At 41.8% G+C, this 20,306-nt stretch overlaps 1 protein-coding gene across 1 annotated transcript; it reads left to right on the top strand.

The window, feature by feature from the left end:
• Positions 1-2,481: 2,481 nt before the first annotated feature.
• LOC138661602 (lymphotoxin-alpha-like) lies at positions 2,482-19,292 on the top strand. Its single transcript, XM_069746422.1, has 4 exons — positions 2,482-2,638; positions 3,603-3,648; positions 12,428-12,466; positions 15,564-19,292. Exons 1-4 carry the CDS (start codon positions 2,522-2,524, stop codon positions 15,992-15,994), a joined length of 633 nt encoding a protein of 210 aa, XP_069602523.1. The 5' UTR covers positions 2,482-2,521; the 3' UTR covers positions 15,995-19,292.
• Positions 19,293-20,306: the final 1,014 nt, after the last annotated feature.

Raw genomic sequence — 20,306 nt, 5'->3', positions numbered from 1 at the left:
AGGAGGTGAGCTGTGACATCACCTATTGTGAATGGTGGATCCTGTGTTATCTACTGTATATAGAGGTGTTATCAGTCATTGTACAGGAGGAGGTGAGCTGTGACATCACCTATTGGGAATGGTGGGTCCTGTGTTATCTACTGCATATAGAGGTGTTATCCGTCATTGAACAGGAGGTGGTGAGCTGTGACATCACCTATTGTGAATGATGGATCCTGAGTTATCTGCTATATATAGAGGTGTTATCAGTCATTGAACAGGAGAGGGAGGAGGTGAGTTGTGACATCACCTATTGTGAATGGTGGATCCTGTGTTATGTACTGTATATAGAGGTGTTATCCATTATTGTACAAGAGGAGGTGGAGGTGAGCTGTGACATCACCAATTGTGACTGGTGGATCCTGTGTTATCTACTGTATATAGAGGTGTTATCCGTCATTGTACAGGAGGAGGAGGTGAGCTGTGACATCACCTATTGTGTATGGTGCATCTTGTGTTAACTACTGTATATAGAGGTGTTATCAGTCATTGTACAGGAGGAGGAGGTGAGCTGTGACATCACCTATTGTGAATTGTGGATCCTGTGTTATTTACTGTATATAGAGGTGTTATCCGTCATTGTACAGGAGGAGGAGGTGAGCTGTGACATCACCTATTGTGTATGGTGCATCCTGTGTTATCTACTGCATATAGAGGTGTTATCAGTCATTGAACAGGAGGAGGTGAGCTCTGATATCACCTATTGTGAATGATGGATCCTGAGTTATCTGCTATATATAGAGGTGTTATCAGTCATTGAACAGGAGAGGGAGGAGGTGAGTTGTGACATCACCTATTGTGAATGGTGGATCCTGTGTTATGTACTGTATAAGGAGGTGTTATCCGTCATTGTACAGGAGGAGGTGGAGGTGAGCTGTGACATCACCTACTGTGACTGGCGGATCCTGTGTTAGCTACTGTATATAGAGGTGTTATCAGTCATTGTACAGGAGGAGGAGGTGAGCTGTGACATCACCTATTGTGTATGGTGCATCCTGTGTTATCTACTGTATATAGAGGTGTTATCAGTCATTGTACAGGAGGAGGAGGTGAGCTGTGACATCACCTATTGCGAATGGTGGATCCTGTGTTATCTACTGTATATAGAGGTGTTATCAGTCATTGTACAGGAGGAGGAGGTGAGCTGTGACATTACGTATTGTGAATGATGGATCCTGTGTTATCTGTATATAGAGGTGTTATCAGTCATTGTACAGGAGGAGGAGGTGAGCTGTGACATCACCTATTGTGAATGATGGATCCTGTGTTATCTCCTGTATATAGAGGTGTTATCAGTCATTGTACAGGAGGAGGAAGAGGTGAACTGTGACATCTATTGTCAATGGTGAACATTAAAATGCTCTCAGTATTAAATTAGACATTTGAATACTCTATATCTGAGTGGAGATTATTGTGCTCTCTATATAGAGTGGACATTAGCCTATCACAGTAGAATTCTTTATGCATTTGTGTGGACATTAGAATGTTCTCTGCATTAGATATTGGCTATATCAAAGTGGACATTACAATGCTTTATAATCTAGAGAAAACATTGGAATGCTTTCTGTATTGGAGTGATCATTAGAATGCTCACTATACTAGAGTGTATAGTAGAATGCTTGCTGTATTAGAGTGGATATTAAACAGCTAGCTCCATTACAATGGACATTAGAATGCTTTCTTTATTGGAATGGACATTAGAATTCTTGCTGCATTAGAGTGGACATTAGAATGTTCTTTGTATAAGAGTGGAGAGTAGATTGTTCGCTGTACTAAAGCGGACAATAGAATTAGGTCACATATTTGAATTCTTGCAGCCTAGAGAGGAAATTAGAAGGTTCACTCTACTAAACTGGATATTAGAATGCTCGACAATTGGAGATGCTTTGACCGACTAATCGAGACTTTACAACTTGGCTCTTGTGAGAGTCGATCAGATGCTTAGTTACACTTGTCCATTTTTTCGTGATTCCAGCACACGAATTTCAAGAACTGAATGCTCAGAATGCTGAAGAGCAGAAGATGAACACCAAACTAAGCGAACTCGTGAGAAAATTCCGCTAATTAGGAAGTTCTAGCAGGTTTCCAATTATAATTTTATTTGTTAGTGATTTTTGTGATTTTTTTTATCTTATTCACTATAAACAGCGCTCACAATATCTGCGCAATAACGTGAATTATGGAAGGAATGGAGCCCAGTTGTAATACCAGACACAGCCTAGGGACTAGAGTGGCGCTGTTTGTGATCTTAACAATGCATCCTACTGTATATTCAGTCTCATCTCACACGTTTGGTACAGTCTTTAGGAGGATTTTTGGTGCGTGTTTGTCAGTTTCCTGATTGGGGTAGGGGTTTCCCCTGCCATTTCCTCCCACCTTCTCTTCTGCACTGTTATAAGACAGGTCACTTGCACGTTCCTTCTCACTGCCGCGTGTCAATAGCTGCCAATCACAACATCCTTCCAATCTCCCAGCTGCCGCTATGACTGTGACATCGCCCAGAAGCCCATGGACTTGGCAGAGGCCTGCTACTTTAGGATATGGCAGACTGATAACCCTTGTCTGCCTTGTATGTCTTGCAGTGGGGTCTCCGGTGAAGGTAAGAGCTCTCACCATTTATACAAGGTCCCTGCAAGAATTTTTTTTTAGATTTTAGCCTCTTTTACACAGTTGTTAAAACTTTTAATCAGCCATTCCTAATATGTATTTGCTGGAAATCTATATGACAACCTATATAATCACCGATGAAAGAGCTACAATAAGGACCACCGACCCAAGATGACCCGGAGCATGTAGTCTTTATTCTAAGTGGTATCGACGTTAATGCAGTGGTGCCTAGAAGTGGATTGCCAAAAATGAATTGAGGGTCAGATCTGGTAAGGGTCTGGTCTGGGGTTCGACTTAATTTAAAGGTCTAATCTGGGGTCTGAATTTAGGAGTCCTGCCCGGGGTCAGAATTAATTTAGGGTTCTGGTCTAGGGTTCAAATTAATTGAGTATGTTCTAGGGTTTCAAATAATATATCGGTTTGGTTTGGGATCTGAATAAGTTTTAGGGGTCTGGTCTGCGGTTTAAAAAAATCTTTGAGGTCTTCAATCTCAGTTCATTTAGAGGTTTGGTCTTGGATCTTAATTGATTAATCTGGGTTCTTGTTTGGGTTCTAAATTATCTCAAGGGTCTGGTCTGAGGTCACAATTAATTGTATGATCCATGTGAAGAAATATTGTGGGGTCTGGGTTCTAAATGAATCTTCAGGTCTGGTCTGACGCCTCTTTTGCTCCCATCCTGCGTGTTCTACCCACATGGGGGATGGTACCGTTGTCATTGGATGTTCTGACCACCTATCAGGACCAACGGTAAACTCTCATTACTATCCTATTATCAATTGTCAGGCTGTACAGGCACATGTTCTTTTTTCCAACTTGATAGGAGAAGATTACTCGATGACAATAATTTGATGGGACAAATTTTGTTTTTAGTAGTCAAAAAGTTTCAATGAATAACTCCAACTACCGACTGTCTCCAGAACTTGGATATATTTTTCAATACAATTTTTCTTCACAGAGAGAAGACAAGATGTCTCGTCGTCATCAAAGGTCGGCTAACCCAGGTAGATATACGTCTATTTCCTGTTCCTTTGATTTCTTATGTTTGGGGTCCTACTGATGGGTCATATATAAAGGACCATGAGTAAGATGATGAGTAAGACTTCATAGTTGAAACGCGTTGATCCTCCTTACTGGTGTGCCAGGTGTTTGCTATGCAAAGACTTTTTTAAAGAATGATTTATCACTTCAGTTGTCTAATAAAGTCTCACAAAGTTTGAACCACCTCCACCTTCAGCTGGATCATTTCTCCTCTTATCTCCATATATAAAGGACTTGGTATATGCATGGAACAGTAAGTGACGAAGAGGTATCAGTTGCATCCAGACATTGAAGCCTGATGGGGCCAAGGCCCAACTGTCACATATTAAGATGAGAGTATTGAAAATGGTAAATGCAACCCCAAGCTTAGATTTTTCATTATGGCCCTAGAGCTTCAAAATATGTCTCTGGTTACCTATGGTCAAAGAGATACTGGAAATGCAAAATGAACATAGGATATATGTAAGGGCATGAGATTGCCCATTTCAGGTCAATGGCCCCTTGAGAGTCAGAGATGGAACACTAAGTTGAGGGCTGGGCAGAATAGGCTACTAAGGAGAGGCCTGTCAGTGTAGGAGAGCAGGGTGGAGAGAAGATGCCCGGGATTTGCTTCTTGGATCAGTCATCTGGCATGCAGAGTACCCGTCCAACTTTTCAAAGTTTGTAGGCCACATATTTCTGTATTCTGTCAGAATGTGCTATCTAGAAAAGAACTAAGGGCTAGCTTCAGTACCAGGGAAAGCTTGTCACATGCCATAACTCAATGGATCCTGTGAGCTTAGAGCCCATCTAACGAAGTAGCGGTTGTTAATTTAACCCCACGAACCTTGAGTGAAGCACATCTGTCGGTGTTGTCCAAAGGATTGAATTTTTGTATAGCAGAACCATTTAATCTGGTAGATTTTAAAATCGACCTTTTCAAGGCGGTTCGCAAGATCCATTTGTTTAAGTCGTTTTCTGCAGTTAGTAACCATGCCACCCCCCGTGAAGTGTTCCCAGGTGAGTCACCTTGCCATGTGGGTCCCCTGGGCTTTTTTGTCACAGAGGACCCATTTGGTGATGTGCGGGAAGAGACCCGTGACCTTTTGGATTCTATGAGCATTACTCCGGTTTCTGCAAGTCATAAAGATAAAGTAACTGCACCTTTTACTGGAGGTAATAAATCTATCTATATGCCCCCAGTAGCCCCAGGTAATCTTGTAGATGTTTTCCAATCGCAGGTTTTAAAAGATATGGAGGCTTTAATATATGAAAAGCCCATAGAAAACCTTCTTTTAAAGGAAAAACAAGCTTTGGGTGAAATACAGGGCTGGTCTGATGTGATTGTCCGTAGTGCGGATAAAGGTGGCAACGTGGTGCTGCTTACAAGAGAATATTACAAAACAGAGGCATTGAGACAGTTGTCAGATGATACAACGTATTTGAAGCTTAAGGGGGACCCTACGGTAAAATTTAAAAATCTCTTGCGTTCGTTGCTAAGAGATTTTGTGGATAAAAAGGTGTTTTCTTGTAAACAGGCTGAAAAGCTATTACCGGATTTTCCGAGACGCCCACATTGGTATCACATACCGAAATTACACAAATCAGTGGAAGCCCCCCCTGGCCGTCCCATAGTGTCAGGGGTTGGTTCGTTAACTGAGCCTATCTCCTCTTACATCGACTGGCTGCTGCGCCCCCTGCTGTTGGATGTCCCTTCATTTATTAAAGACACGGGAGACTTTCTGAATGTGATTAAGGATTTTGAATGGCAGGAGTCATATGCTCTGACTTCGATTGATGTCGAAAGTCTTTATACACGTATTCCACAAAAGTTGGGGGTGGAAACAATTAGAAGCATTTTGGAGAATACTCCCACTGGTCATGACACTGTGGAGTTCATTTGTGATGGACTCTCGTTCATTTTAGAACACAATGCTTTTTCTTTTGACGGCCAGTGGTACCTGCAGACGGTGGGTACCGCTATGGGTACCCCCGTCGCATGTACCCTGGCAAACCTCTTTCTTGCGAGGTTTGAGGAGGAATATATTTATTCCAACAAAAACCCATTTCTTCGACATATCAAGCTATATGCTAGGTATGTGGATGACATGTTCATGGTGTGGGATGGGCACCAGGATGCCTTCACGGAGTTCGTGAGGTACCTGGGGACATCCAATACCATGAACATGGGGTTTACCTCGCAATTTGGAGGCACCAACTTGGTCTTTTTGGATGTCCAGTTATGCATTGAGGACGGGGGGATCTCCACTAGAGTATATCGTAAACCCTCGGCATGTAATTCTTTATTACATTATAACAGTGCTCATCCGCCATACATGAAGGGATCTCTGCCCTATAGTCAACTTCTTAGGGTTAAGAGAATCAATAGTGATCCTGCAGGTTTTGCGCAGCAGTCAGTCGATTTGATTGGAAGATTTAGGAAACGTGGGTACCCCCCATCTATTTTAAAAAATGCCTACGATAAAGCAGCAGCCACGGATGTTTCCACCACCTCCAAAAAAAGACAAAATGAAGAAAAAAAGTTTGTCTTCAGTTTTAAGTTTGGCCCTCTTGACAACCACATCAGAACTGTCATACGTAAAAATTGGTGTATTTTACGTCAAGATACTGACCTCAAAGAAATAATAGATAGGGGACCTCTCTTTGCTAGCCGTCGCAGTACAAACATTAGAGACAGCATAGTCCGCAACCGCTTTGTCACTACCAAAAATAATTGGCTCACAGATAGTATCCCTGAAGGCAACTTCACATGCGGGGGTTGCAACTTCTGCAAGTACCATCATACGGGTAATAGAATTAGAGTAGGTCATATCCAGCACACTGTACGGGACTTTATTTCTTGCAGGACTACCCATGTCGTCTATGTTCTTTTTTGTCCGTGCAGACGCTTCTATATTGGCAAAACCTTCCGCCCACTGTTCGTTCGGATTAGGGAGCATTTTTACTCCATTAGAACAGGGAAAGGAGCTCCTAGGTTAATAGACCATCTACACACTTGCCATGCAGGAGATGCCCAAGTACTAAGATTTGCGGGTTTGGAGCGGGTATCGTTGCCTGAGGGAGGAGGGGATTTGCGCCGCCTCCTGCTGCGCAGAGAAGCCAGATGGATCCTGCGCGCAGACGCAGCAGGACCATCTGGTTTAAATGACAAAGTCGACATGTCGGTTTTCTTATAAAAGTGTCTCAATCTTGGTTTCTAAAAGCTGTATTCGGTTTATTTGTAGTTCTCAGCATGTGCTATTTTATTATTGTTGTTTTTAATACCATTTTGTTTTAAATGTAACACTGTTTATGTTTGGAGTCCAGGGGGAGGAGTCTGGGATCCAGATGGGTCTATAAAACTCCTTCCTGTTCCACTCAGCATTAGGACCCGTTGAAGTGCCGTAGAGCACGAAACGATCGTTGTCCGTGGCTGACCCTATCCCTCCCTGCTATCCGTTTGTTTATATGTCCTAATAAAGTGATATTCACCGCAACAGGGTAAGTGCGCGCCTACTTTTTCTTTTTTGCCATTTGGATTCTGCACACATTTTTCCTGGCAGCAGCACCCCGTTGATTCAGGTGTAAAGGATTCATACAGCCAGTATCACTTTCTGTGGTGCTAGACCGATATTATAATACGGTCACTGAGTTGGACCTTTGAGCAGTGCGGATGTATGTTTTTTCTACTATTGGACCCATCTGGGCATCTGACTGGTAAAAAAAAGTGTCCAGAACTAGACGGGGAAATGGGTAGGTTGATTTTCTTTGCAATTCAGAGCTGAATTATTAGCATAAATGGGGTTCTATGGATCTCAATCTACACTAGTATGTCTAAAGCCCGCCATACAATGTAGATGATAGTTAGCCAAACCCAACAATTTTGGCGGGACCATCCGACATTCTGATGTGTATGGGGAATTCCTGATTCTCCCATCTGAAGAATCAGGCACTTGAATTTTCAATGCCCAAACTTTCTTTCTTCAAGGAAGATAAGCCAAAGGAGTCCAGTAGGGACTTTCTCCCCTCTCCCCGATGACAAAACATGAACGCTGAGCCGAGTCGTCAACCATCTCATGCTCAAGGCCACCTGTAGGGCAGGGTCGGCAACATTTTTTGTACCTAATTAAAAGGATACCAGTATCGTGCAAATATCCATCATTAAGGCAATACTCAATAAGCAATAGTATAGAAAAGGGAGGACTTTGAGTTTTAGCACAAAATACAAACTTTATTAGAAATCAAAAAACAATACAGGAATAAAAATGGATATCATAGGTCAAACAAGTAGTAATATGTGAACCATACCCAGGTGAAGTTATTAAACCAAAGATTCACACTTCCATGACGATTACACGTCACAAGCGCGCAGGCGCACTTTCACATAGTAGAGATTGGATGCCGTGCGGTCGGGTGACCGGAACGGCACAGTATTTAAGGAGCACTAAGATTGGAGTTAAGCCACGCCCCCTGAGGAAGCGAGGCTACAATTAGCACGCGAAACGCGCGTTGGGGTAACCGGGACTCACACATTTACTCGACATGGGTAATTATTGATTGTGATTTGCTATTGATGTATTGGCTATGAGTGTCCCATGTGGGTTTATGGATATGAGTAGTGGGGGTTTGGAAATTTGGGAACATTGGTCCCTGGGAAGGTATTTATAATATACCCACACTCCATATCATTACCCAGATAGAATTCTTCTGAGTTTTAAAGTGTGAATCTTTGGTTTAATAACTTCACCTGGGTATGGTTCACATATTACTACTTGTTTGACCTATGATATCCATTTTTATTCCTGTATTGTTTTTTGATTTCTAATAAAGTTTGTATTTTGTGCTAAAACTCAAAGTCCTCCCTTTTCTATACTATTTTTTGTACCTAGTGTGGATTTTAAAAAATAAAATCCAACATGAAGTACCCTGTGTGTCATCGATGTAAAAGTTGTGTGACGTAAACATTTTATAGGATTTAGACTTTCCGGTATCGGACCACTTGTACTCTTGTGCATATGTTGGCACTTTTGTGGTTGACGTTTCCTATTTGGACTTACTGAAAGATGTTGCATGCTTCATTTTTATGTAATTTAATGGTTTGAATGTAATTTGCCGTCAGGTCAGTCTTCAGCTTAACCCTTCCAAATTGTTCACCCGTTGGTGAAGCATGAGACAGCTGGATCATGTGGTTTCTTAAAACCAGTATAGACCGACTTTCAGCTTAACCCTTCCAAATTGTTCACCCATTGGTGAAGCATGGGACAGCTGGAATGTGTCGTTTCTTAAAACCAGTACAGACCGACTGTCACTGCAGCCGAAACCTTTGTTGTCCACGATTGCAGTAATGGGGACACATTTTTATGTGCACACCACCCACCTGCTAGGTTTGGTACATGTGCCACATGTTTGCTGATGCATCTTAGCGCATGGACAGGTCTTTAAAGATCATTCCTTTGCCATTCTAGATCTAATCTGTTGGATTCGAGCAGTTCATCTCTTGTAGTTTCCACATGACAACACTTCTGGCCTTTCAGTCTTCTCATAGGGACATTTGTTGGACCTACATATAGATTAGCAATGTACACCATAAACTTAAGGTACAGGCTGTGTTATACTTTGCCTGCCTCTAACAACAGCAATCAGAGCTTGCTCCGATTGCTGCTACTGAACCGCTTAACTGCTGCTATCAATCCCTGACCACGGCATATAAGTGGTACAATCCCTATGGAACACCCATTCCTATGGAGACCATGATTTTCACTAAATACCGCTACACTAAAATTATTTAAACCGTAAGATAAAAGCTATAAAGAAAAAAAATCCCAAATTACTATCTGGTTGCCACACATCTCCCAAAAAAATGACACAAAAAGTAGAAAAAATGTCACATGTGCACCAAAGTTGAACCATTAAAAAACAACGGTTCGACACGCAAGAAACAAGCCCAAACACAGCTCCATTGAAAGGAAAAATAAAAAAGATACTTGTGTCAGAATTAAGGGACACAAACCAAATTTATTTTAACATACTTCAGAATTTTTTAAACCTGTCACCAGGTTTGGCCGATATGAGATACGACCATCACCTTTCAACCCTGATATACAGCATTCCATGCAAGACTTGAAAAAAGACCTTTTATTATATTCACCTGCAGGGCGGTCCGGTCCGAGTGGTGTCGCTCTTGTTGGCCCCATCTTCTTGCGATGCCGTCCTCCTTCTTGGTTCGTGTAGATGACGTGTCCCTATGTGATCCACAGAAGTATCCTCGGCATCGCGCTCCAGCGCAGGCATACTTCTCTGTCCGCATGAGGGCAAAGCAAAGTACTGCAGTGCGCATGCGCCGGGAGAGGTCGGAGAACCGCGGCGCCTGCGCTACAGTTATGGCACGATGGAAAAAAAAAAAATGAATAATATAAGTATATATATATATATATATATATATATATATATATATATACAGTGGGGCAAAAAAGTATTTAGTCAGTCAGCAATAGTGCAAGTTCCACCACTTAAAAAGATGAGAGGCGTCTGTAATTTACATCATAGGTAGACCTCAACTATGGGAGACAAACTGAGAAAAAAAATCCAGAAAATCACATTGTCTGTTTTTTTTACATTTTATTTGCATATTATGGTGGAAAATAAGTATTTGGTCAGAAACAAAATTTCATCTCAATACTTTGTAATATATCCTTTGTTGGCAATGACAGAGGTCAAACGTTTTCTGTAAGTCTTCACAAGGTTGCCACACACTGTTGTTGGTATGTTGGCCCATTCCTCCATGCAGATCTCCTCTAGAGCAGTGATGTTTTGGCTTTTCGCTTGGCAACACAGACTTTCAACTCCCTCCAAAGGTTTTCTATAGGGTTGACATCTGGAGACTGGCTAGGCCACTCCAGGACCTTGAAATGCTTCTTACGAAGCCACTCCTTCGTTGCCCTGGCGGTGTGCTTTGGATCATTGTCATGTTGAAAGACCCAGCCACGTTTCATCTTCAATGCCCTTGCTGATGGAAGGAGGTTTGCACTCAAAATCTCATGATACATGGCCCCATTCATTCTTTCATGTACCCGGATCAGTCGTCCTGGCCCCTTTGCAGAGAAACAGCCCCAAAGCATGATGTTTCCACCACCATGCTTTACAGTAGGTATGGTGTTTGATGGATGCAACTCGGTATTCTTTTTCCTCCAAACACGACAAGTTGTGTTTCTACCAAACAGTTCCAGTTTGGTTTCATCAGACCATAGGACATTCTCCCAAAACTCCTCTGGATCATCCAAATGCTCTCTAGCAAACTTCAGACGGGCCCGGACATGTACTGGCTTAAGCAGTGGGACACGTCTGGCACTGCAGGATCTGAGTCCATGGTGGCGTAGTGTGTTACTTATGGTAGGCCTTGTTACATTGGTCCCAGCTCTCTGCAGTTCATTCACTAGGTCCCCCCGCGTGGTTCTGGGATTTTTGCTCACCTTTCTTGTGATCATTCTGACACCACGGGGTGGGATTTTGCGTGGAGCCCCAGATCGAGGGAGATTATCAGTGGTCTTGTATGTCTTCCATTTTCTAATTATTGCTCCCACTGTTGATTTCTTCACTCCAAGCTGGTTGGCTATTGCAGATTCAGTCTTCCCAGCCTGGTGCAGGGCTACAATTTTGTTTCTGGTGTCCTTTGACAGCTCTTTGGTCTTCACCATAGTGGAGTTTGGAGTCAGACTGTTTGAGGGTGTGCACAGGTGTCTTTTTATACTGATAACAAGTTTAAACAGGTGCCATTACTACAGGTAATGAGTGGAGGAAAGAGGAGACTCTTAAAGAAGAAGTTACAGGTCTGTGAGAGCCAGAAATCTTGATTGTTTGTTTCTGACCAAATACTTATTTTCCACCATAATATGCAAATAAAATGTTAAAAAAACAGACAATGTGATTTTCTGGATTTTTTTTTCTCAGTTTGTCTCCCATAGTTGAGGTCTACCTATGATGTAAATTACAGACGCCTCTCATCTTTTTAAGTGGTGGAACTTGCACTATTGCTGACTGACTAAATACTTTTTTGCCCCACTGTATATATATATATATAAGTTATTGTTCTTGGAAAAAAGGAGCAAAACAGAGAATTGCAAAAAAACAAAAAAATTGGCTGCATCCTTAAAGCGTTAATTTAGTTGCTATTTTATGCTAAGTATTGTGTGTTTTAACCCCATTAAAAATCGACAATGTCGCATATTGTTTGCCACCCTGGTCTATGTAGGCAGGTTTTTTTTTCGTCTTCCTGTGTCCTATTTTCTAATGTATGTCACAAACAAGTGACCTTTATCTGAACATCCTTCTCGCCTTCAAAGCAAAATTTACAACAGTAGAGAATAAGGTGGGAGCTCAGATTTACGAACAATGGTGGATCTCTCTAATTCAGATTACTGGGGTTAAAACTGATGGCAATGTTTTTTTTTAGTCAGTTTCATCATTAAACACAGTTAAATATAGTCACAAGGATATAAAAGTAAAATAGATAAAGCCCACTGGTCCTACTGCCTGCAGCTCAGATATCTACAACAAAGGGCTGCACTTCACATTGTACAGGGATGGATCCATGGATGTTTACTGTCTTCATGGACTGATATTTGATGGATAACCTTAATATCTGGGCGTACCGGTCCTTATTTTGGAGTTTTCTTACATAATACAATTTGGTCACGGATATTGCTTCAGCAAATAATATTGTGCTATACTTTGCCATATTCCTAAATCTTCACCTTTCCTTTCCAGTATTAAGAGCCCCTGAGAAACCTGCAGCTCATTTTCAAGGTAAATATCGGTTATAGAACTATTTTAAGCAACTGTGGAGATAAAAATATAAATTTTAGGTTACCACTAAAGGGGTATTCCTCGTCAGGAAGTCCTTTGTTGTTTGATGGGTCCACCGATGGTATGTTGAATGCAGGTCATCCCCGTGCAGGGACTCTGGGTGTCTGGCAGCAAGTGTTCAATTTCCCGATAGCGCCACTTTAGGGTGAAGTAGAGTATTACATGTTACTTATGGAAATGAGCGGACTGCCTGCACCCTCAGGAAGTTGGGATGCCTTTTGTAGCCACTTTCGTCTCCGGCTAATAGATATTGGGGATATCTAGGTTGGATTTTACCCATAAATATTCTGCAAATATTAGTTGATATTAAGAATTCTGGTGACCGCTTGCCTTTGTACCAAAAACATAAGGATGAATGACCTCGGGGAGATCAAAACATCTAGTTTTGAACCCACTGCATCTAGTTCACTCTCTGACTTTGAACCAGTTACAGAAGAAGAAGTAAGCAGGCTCCTTGCATCTTCTCGCCCGACCACTTGCACCAGTGACCCCATTCCGTCACATTTCCTCCAGTCCCTTTCCCCGGCTGTCACCTCTCACCTAACTAAAATATTCAACCTTTCCCTCACTTCCGGTATTTTTCCCTCCTCATTTAAGCATGCCATCATACATCCATTACTTAAAAAACCATCCCTCGACCAAAACTGTGCCGCTAATTATAGACCTGTCTCTAATCTTCCCTTCATCTCTAAACTCCTCGAACGCCTGGTCCACTCCCGTCTTACCCGCTATCTCTCAGATAACTCTCTTCTCGACCCTCTTCAATCTGGTTTCCGCTCTTTACACTCTACTGAAACTGCCCTCACTAAAGTCTCTAATGACCTACTAACAGCTAAATCTAATGGTCACTACTCCATGCTAATCCTCTTGGATCTCTCTGCAGCATTTGATACTGTGGATCATCAGCTCCTCCTCACTATGCTCCGCTCCATCGGCCTCAAGGACACCGTTCTCTCCTGGTTCTCCTCCTATCTCTCTGACCGATCCTTCACTGTATGTTTCGCTGGTTCCTCCTCCTCTCACCTTCCCCTTACTGTTGGGGTTCCTCAAGGATCAGTCCTAGGCCCCCTCCTCTTCTCTTTGTATACTGCCCCTATTGGACAAACAATCAGTAGATTTGGCTTCCAGTACCATCTCTATGCTGACGACACCCAACTATACACTTCTTCTCCTGATCTCACGCCTGCCTTATTAGAAAACACCAGTGATTGTCTTACCGCTGTCTCTAGCATCATGTCCTCCCTCTATCTGAAACTAAACCTGTCAAAAACTGAACTCCTCGTGTTTTCTCCCTCTACTAACCTACCTTTGCCTGACATTGCCATCTCCGTTTGCGGTTCCACCATTACTCCAAAGCAACATGCCCGCTGCCTTGGGGTCATCCTTGATTCTGACCTTTCATTCACCCCCCACATCCGATCACTGGCTCGCTCTTCTTACCTGCATCTCAAAAACATTTCTAGAATTCGCCCTTTTCTTACTTTCGACTCTGCAAAAACTCTTACTGTTTCACTTATTCATTCTCGTCTGGACTATTGTAACTCTCTACTAATCGGCCTCCCTCTTACCAAACTCTCCCCGCTCCAATCTGTCCTGAATGCTGCTGCCAGGATCATATTCCTCACCAACCGTTACACCGATGCCTCTACCTTGTGCCAGTCATTACACTGGTTACCCATCCACTCAAGAATCCAGTACAAAACTACTACCCTCATCCACAAAGCACTCCATGGCTCAGCACCACCCTACATCTCCTCTCTGGTCTCAGTCTACCACCCTACCCGTGCCCTCCGCTCCGCTGATGACCTCAGGTTAGCATCCTCAATAATCAGAACCTCCCACTCCCGTCTCCAAGACTTTACACGTGCTGCGCCGATTCTTTGGAATGCACTACCTAGGATAATACGATTAATCCCCAATCCCCACAGTTTTAAGCGTGCCCTAAAAACTCATTTGTTCAGACTGGCCTACCGCCTCAATGCATTAACCTAACGATCCCTGTGTGGCCTATATTAAAAAAAAAAAAAAATTAATTAACTGGTTCATGCAGCTTTACATGAACACCCAAGCCTTACACTATGGCTGGTCCGAATAACTATAGCAATTGTTACCATCCACCTCTCGTGTCTCCCCTTTTCCTCATAGTTTGTAAGCTTACGAGCAGGGCCCTCACTCCTCTTGGTATCTGTTTTGAACTGTATTTCTGTTATGCTGTAATGTCTATTGTATGTACAAGTCCCCTCTATAATTTGTAAAGCGCTGCGGAATATGTTGGCGCTATATAAATAAAAATTATTATTATTATTATATCTAACACCGTGGAGACACCATCACGTGTTTCTCAACACAGTGATCCAGAACACTAATCCCATCCCTTATGGGAAATATGCAAATGCATGTAGAAAAGCCACGGAGACACCATCACGTGTTTCTCAACGCAAGCAATAAATAGCCAGGTCTTTCACCGGGAAGGAACAACCACGGGAAGGGCAGCATCCAAAAGGGAAAACCACCTATGCCAAAACATGGTATCCATCTACAGACAGCTGTTTCGGGGTAAATACCCCGAAACAGCTGTCTGTGGATGGATACCATGTTTTGGCATAGGTGTTCTGGATCACTGCGTTGAGAAACACGTGATGGTGTCTCCGCGGTGTTGGATGTTTTGATCTCCCTGAGGCCATTCATCCTTATGTTTATAGTCCTTTTACTAGGCACTGCTCCTAATAGCCAGTTTCCTACTCCACACTGATGAGGGGCAAATACCCCGAAACAGCTGTCTGTGGATGGATACCATGTTTTGGCATAGGTGGTTTTCCCTTTTGGATGCTGCCCTTCCCGTGGTTGTTCCTTCCCGGTGAAAGACCTGGCTATTTATTGCTTGCGTTGAGAAACACGTGATGGTGTCTCCGTGGCTTTTCTACATGCCTTTGTACCAAGGCGTCCATGTCATCCCAATTATTGGACTAGCTGTCCTAGATCACAATTGTCAGGTCAATACTTGACGACTTGTTTTTCATTGTTTCCATTCTTACAGCCAATCCATCCATTCTGGGCTCGCTGACTTGGACCACCGAAACATACTACTCCTTCAGCCAAGGAAACTTGTCACTTGAGGACAACAAACTTCTCGTGAAGCACAAGGGCCTGTACTTCATATACACCCAGGCCATGTTCGGAGGGAAACCGTGTCCCCAACAAAACAAAAATCTTGTCTCCCTTAATGTGATGCTGGATTCCGTAATGGAAAACGCCAATGTTCAACTTCTCCGAGCAGATAAGACACCTTGCGAACAACCCCAACCCCCGTCTAAAAATTCTGGAAGCATTCCAGAGTGGAGAAAGTCCATATTTCTCGGGGCTGTATTTCAGCTTGAAAAAGGCGACAAATTGTACGTGACGACCTTAGGAACAGAATTTCTCAGGAGGGAACGTGGGACAACCTATTTTGGTGCTTATGCCTTGTAAGATCGGGGTTGTGCCCCTGACCAACGTCCACGTTTCACAAACTTAGACTATTTTAGGACATAAATGGGGCCTCTTGATTAGAATCCCTTCTCCCTTTTTACAACCAGAGCAAAGACATGCAAGAAATTATGGTCCTCTGCTCTGAAGGACATCAAATGAAATAAATAGGACACACTGATTTCACTTGGTACTGTGAAAAGTAAAACTTTTCCTGCCCCATCCCATAAGAGTAAAGTGATTTTAGGTTCCCCAGTCTCTTTATATAGCGTTCTGGAATCAAGACTCTAAGATTATGGCAACTACCTGGAAGCCAAAGCTCACAAGTCCCTCTAAAATGTCCATAGACATTTAGATTTAAAGGTTAAAAAAATTATGAAAAATTGTAATTCCTCCGTGATTGTCTAGTATGTCTTACGTTATAGAAATAGTGTTTGCCTACGTCAACTATAACAAATTCAATTGCAAAATTTGTTTCATGACGTCAACCAATGTCCACACGACCTATTAGGGTATATGGACGTTGCAGAGGTTAATTCTCTACTGAAGAGAGCCGAAATGGTGGACTTGCGTGGTCCTTCTGTTACTTTGATCGCAATTCATCAGAATCATTCTATGTAATACTAGTTTTGGCTAGATAAAACCTCTCAACTTTGTTCTTAGCACAAAAGATGCAAATGTACCTTCTGCTTGATCCACCAAGTCTTGTATTGTATGACTTCATTAGAAGAAGTCCTGCAATAAAGGAGTCTATGGAGCTTTGCCTACCATACCTCCAAATGTAGAGTAGATCCAGTCCAACGCTGTTCCAGTTCTTCGACTAATAGAAGAATGTAATGTTAGAAATGATGCTCTTCATTTCTGAATTGCTTTCAACTACATGGTAGATATTAGTGATGATGTTACTATAGATGTGTCCTTACCTTGTATTTCCTCTTGGTCCCAGATATCTGAAGATGAGAGAGTTAAGATGACTAGCTTTGAAAAAAATACTTTTGATACAATGGCCAAAGTTTAATTTTCTCTCCAAAGTTGGTCATCACACGTAAGTAATATGAGGACCAAGGGATGACGTAAGGAAGGGGGCATCTGTATGAGCACCCTGACACGGATATAGGCCATGAATGATCTTAGGAATGTGATGGGATAACCATATGTATGATAATTGTCAATGGGCAATCCACACTAAAGTCTAGGACTCTCTCCAGAGGCATCTGTCGAGATTTCACCTTGACGTTAAAAATTATTTAAGGTGAATTTTCTCTCTAAAATATTTTAGCCTATAGAAATAATAATACTTGATGTGAGAGGCTCCCAATTAAGTTTCGTACATTTAATATGATCTTAAATAAATTGGGAAGGATTCAAAATTATTACTAATTTCTTCCAAAAACATCTCCGTGGTTGACCATGGGTTGTATCTGGTATTGAAGCTCTATCAAAGTTAATGAGATTCAACTATAATACTACACAAAACCTTTGGACAAGTGTGGTACTATTCTTGTAAGACAGTAGTCATACATTTTTAATCTCATACAACCTCTGTCAAATGCCATAAATATGTACAATTTTTTTAACCTGGTGTAAATGCCGCTGTTCTTCTGAATCCGGAGATGTTTTCCTTTTTTTTATGCTCCTCTCCGTTCCTGAGATATGGCCTCCTCTTTCTTGTAGATAAATCTAGTCTTGTTAACTAAGTGGGCGTAGTCATCAGTAATTATTTGCATATGCCTTATGTGGACGCCCACTTGGATAACAAGATTAGATTTATATATAGAGGAAGCCATATCTCAGGAACGGAGAGGCACAGGAACAAAAGAAAGACATCGCCAGATTCATGAGAAAAGCGGCGTTTACACCAAGTAATAAGAATACAGATTTATGGCAAGTGACAGGTCTCGTTTAATGTACAAGAATGCATGACCAATAAGAATGATCCAAGTTATGCCAAAAATAGTAATACGGACTCCTTTTATGTTTTCTACTTTTGCACTTCGGTCCTTTTTTCTCCTTTTTCTCAATGATCACGATTTTCTTCGCCTCTGATCACTACATAATAAGAATTTTTTTTTTCATATTATTTTATTTTAACAAATATTTTATTATAGAATTATATATATTAATTGTATATTATTAGACAGAGTATATGTGCTAGATCTGAATGTGACACTGCATGTCCTCGTCAATATGGAATCTTCTAACGAAAGTCAATACAACAAGTTAAACTGGATGTAAAACCAAATCGGGAAAGGTGGCAGGTGGCAGAAAAGTCGCTAAAGTGGTGACAGAAAAGGCAACAAAGTGGTGGCAGAAAAGGCGCAAAAGTGGTGGCAGCAAAGGCGCCAAAATGGTGGTAGAAAAGGCACCAAAGTGATGGCAGAAAAGGGGCAAAAGTGGTGGCAGAAAAGGTGCTAAAGTGGTGGCAGAAAAGGGGCAAAAGTGGTGGCAGAAAAGGTGCTAAAGAGGTGGCAGAAAAGGGATAAGAGGTCATGGCAGCACCCAAATGACACTTTTCCATATTTTTCACTGCCGCTTTTAAGGAGTTCTTCAAGTTTACTAAGTTATGATCTATCCACAGGATAGGTGATTATCTGCTGATCCCTGGGGTCCCAACACCGGGACCTCCGAGGAACGGAGCTCTAAGAATTTTCTGAGCTGGGACACCCCTGCAATCGTACTTCAGACATGTTGAATTTAATTCCCCAATTATTTAATTCCCCTAAAAGATAAGCCACCAGCTTAAGTAACTGTAGGCCGAATGGGTGTTAAAAAGATAATGCCACCATTAGGAGATGAATGACCAAATTCAGTAACATCCATGCTATACCCCAGTGATAAGCCCCCAAAGGGAAATGGAGTTGTGCTGCCATCTCCACCCCTTTAGGGCAACTGCTCCTTTAAAACCGGGTAATAAATTATAATATTATGTTATTATGAATGTAAAATAAACTGATAAAACTTTCTTTGTCCCCAAAAGCTACTGTATATAATGGCCGGGTATGAAGAATATATATATATACTTTTTGATGTGGGCTTTTAGATTGACTTACACTATTGCATGGACGACGTGCACAGAAAAAAGTGAAATGTAAAGAAATAATATTACGCTTCAATGTTGTATTCAATAAAGATATGAACGGCGACAATTATTTATATGTGAATATTTAACGTAGGTAGAAATACCGGAGGAGCACAAACCGGGTGTAAATATTCTAGGCATATTTATCTTCCCCTACGGACATTGTTCTCGCAACTGAGGCTGAAAAAGATGGAAAGTTCTGTATATTTGTAGCATTTTTATGATGGCTTTTATAGATAATTTTTATTAGAAATAAATCTATTTTATAAGATTCAACAAGTTCACAATGTTTTGTGTTTGTGAGTATTCAGATGTAATGTGGTGCAAAAGTATTCATACCCTTCCTTACAATGCATTGTTATGCTCTGTCACGGATCCCCACTCCGTGGCGTCACTAATTCGTCACGTGCATGCTCTCACACGTGACTTGGGGTTGTGCCTGCAAGGGTTAATCTATCTCCCCACTCTCAGTCCAGCATTCAACCTCTGTCCTATGCTGTAATGGGAGCATAAATCACACACCGACCCAGGCCACACACCCGCTCATACGCGCTGCCACCACTCACCGAATACACGGACGATGAGTCCCAGAAATAATAATACTAATAAAAATATATCTATCACTCATAAGGCTCACACACCTTAGGCTATGGATTCTTTTAGAACATTCAAGGTTCAACTTGTTAAAGTTTTATACTTTAATAACAAAAGGGTCAGTGCTTACAATAAGAAAAGGTATAAAAATATGATAATAAAAAGACATACAACTTATGCAAAACAGTATCAAAATAAACTGGAGAAAACTTACAGAAATTATCTAACTGGTAGTTGCTTTCTGCTCCCTGAGTGGGGGTGAATGGAGTTGGTGGAACACATCAGCTTCTCAGGCCGACTTCACATGTGAACACAATTCTCTGTCTGCAACCTAAATTTATAACTTTGGTCTCAGGTCAGGTTTCTAGACTGGCCCCCCACAGGTTAATATCATAATTGCGGTCTGTTTGATTGGTCACGGCCGCTCTACTAATGAGTATATATTATTTTCCTCTGGAGACACTTGTGAGATGGTTCCCAGGAATAGATCACCTCAGGCCACAATTTAGCATCTCCCCTCCAAGACCTCAGAGGTGCCAAATGTTACCTTCTTCTTGGCTCTAGCTAGACCTCCTGGGGTGATATGGAGACACAATATCTACTAGTCCCAAGGAAGTACCTATTAACACCCAGGTGCGACTT

Source organism: Ranitomeya imitator, chromosome 2 (genome assembly GCF_032444005.1).
Source record: "Ranitomeya imitator isolate aRanImi1 chromosome 2, aRanImi1.pri, whole genome shotgun sequence".
NCBI classification, from domain to species: Eukaryota; Metazoa; Chordata; class Amphibia; order Anura; family Dendrobatidae; genus Ranitomeya; species Ranitomeya imitator.
This window is presented reverse-complemented; position numbering and strand designations above follow the sequence as displayed.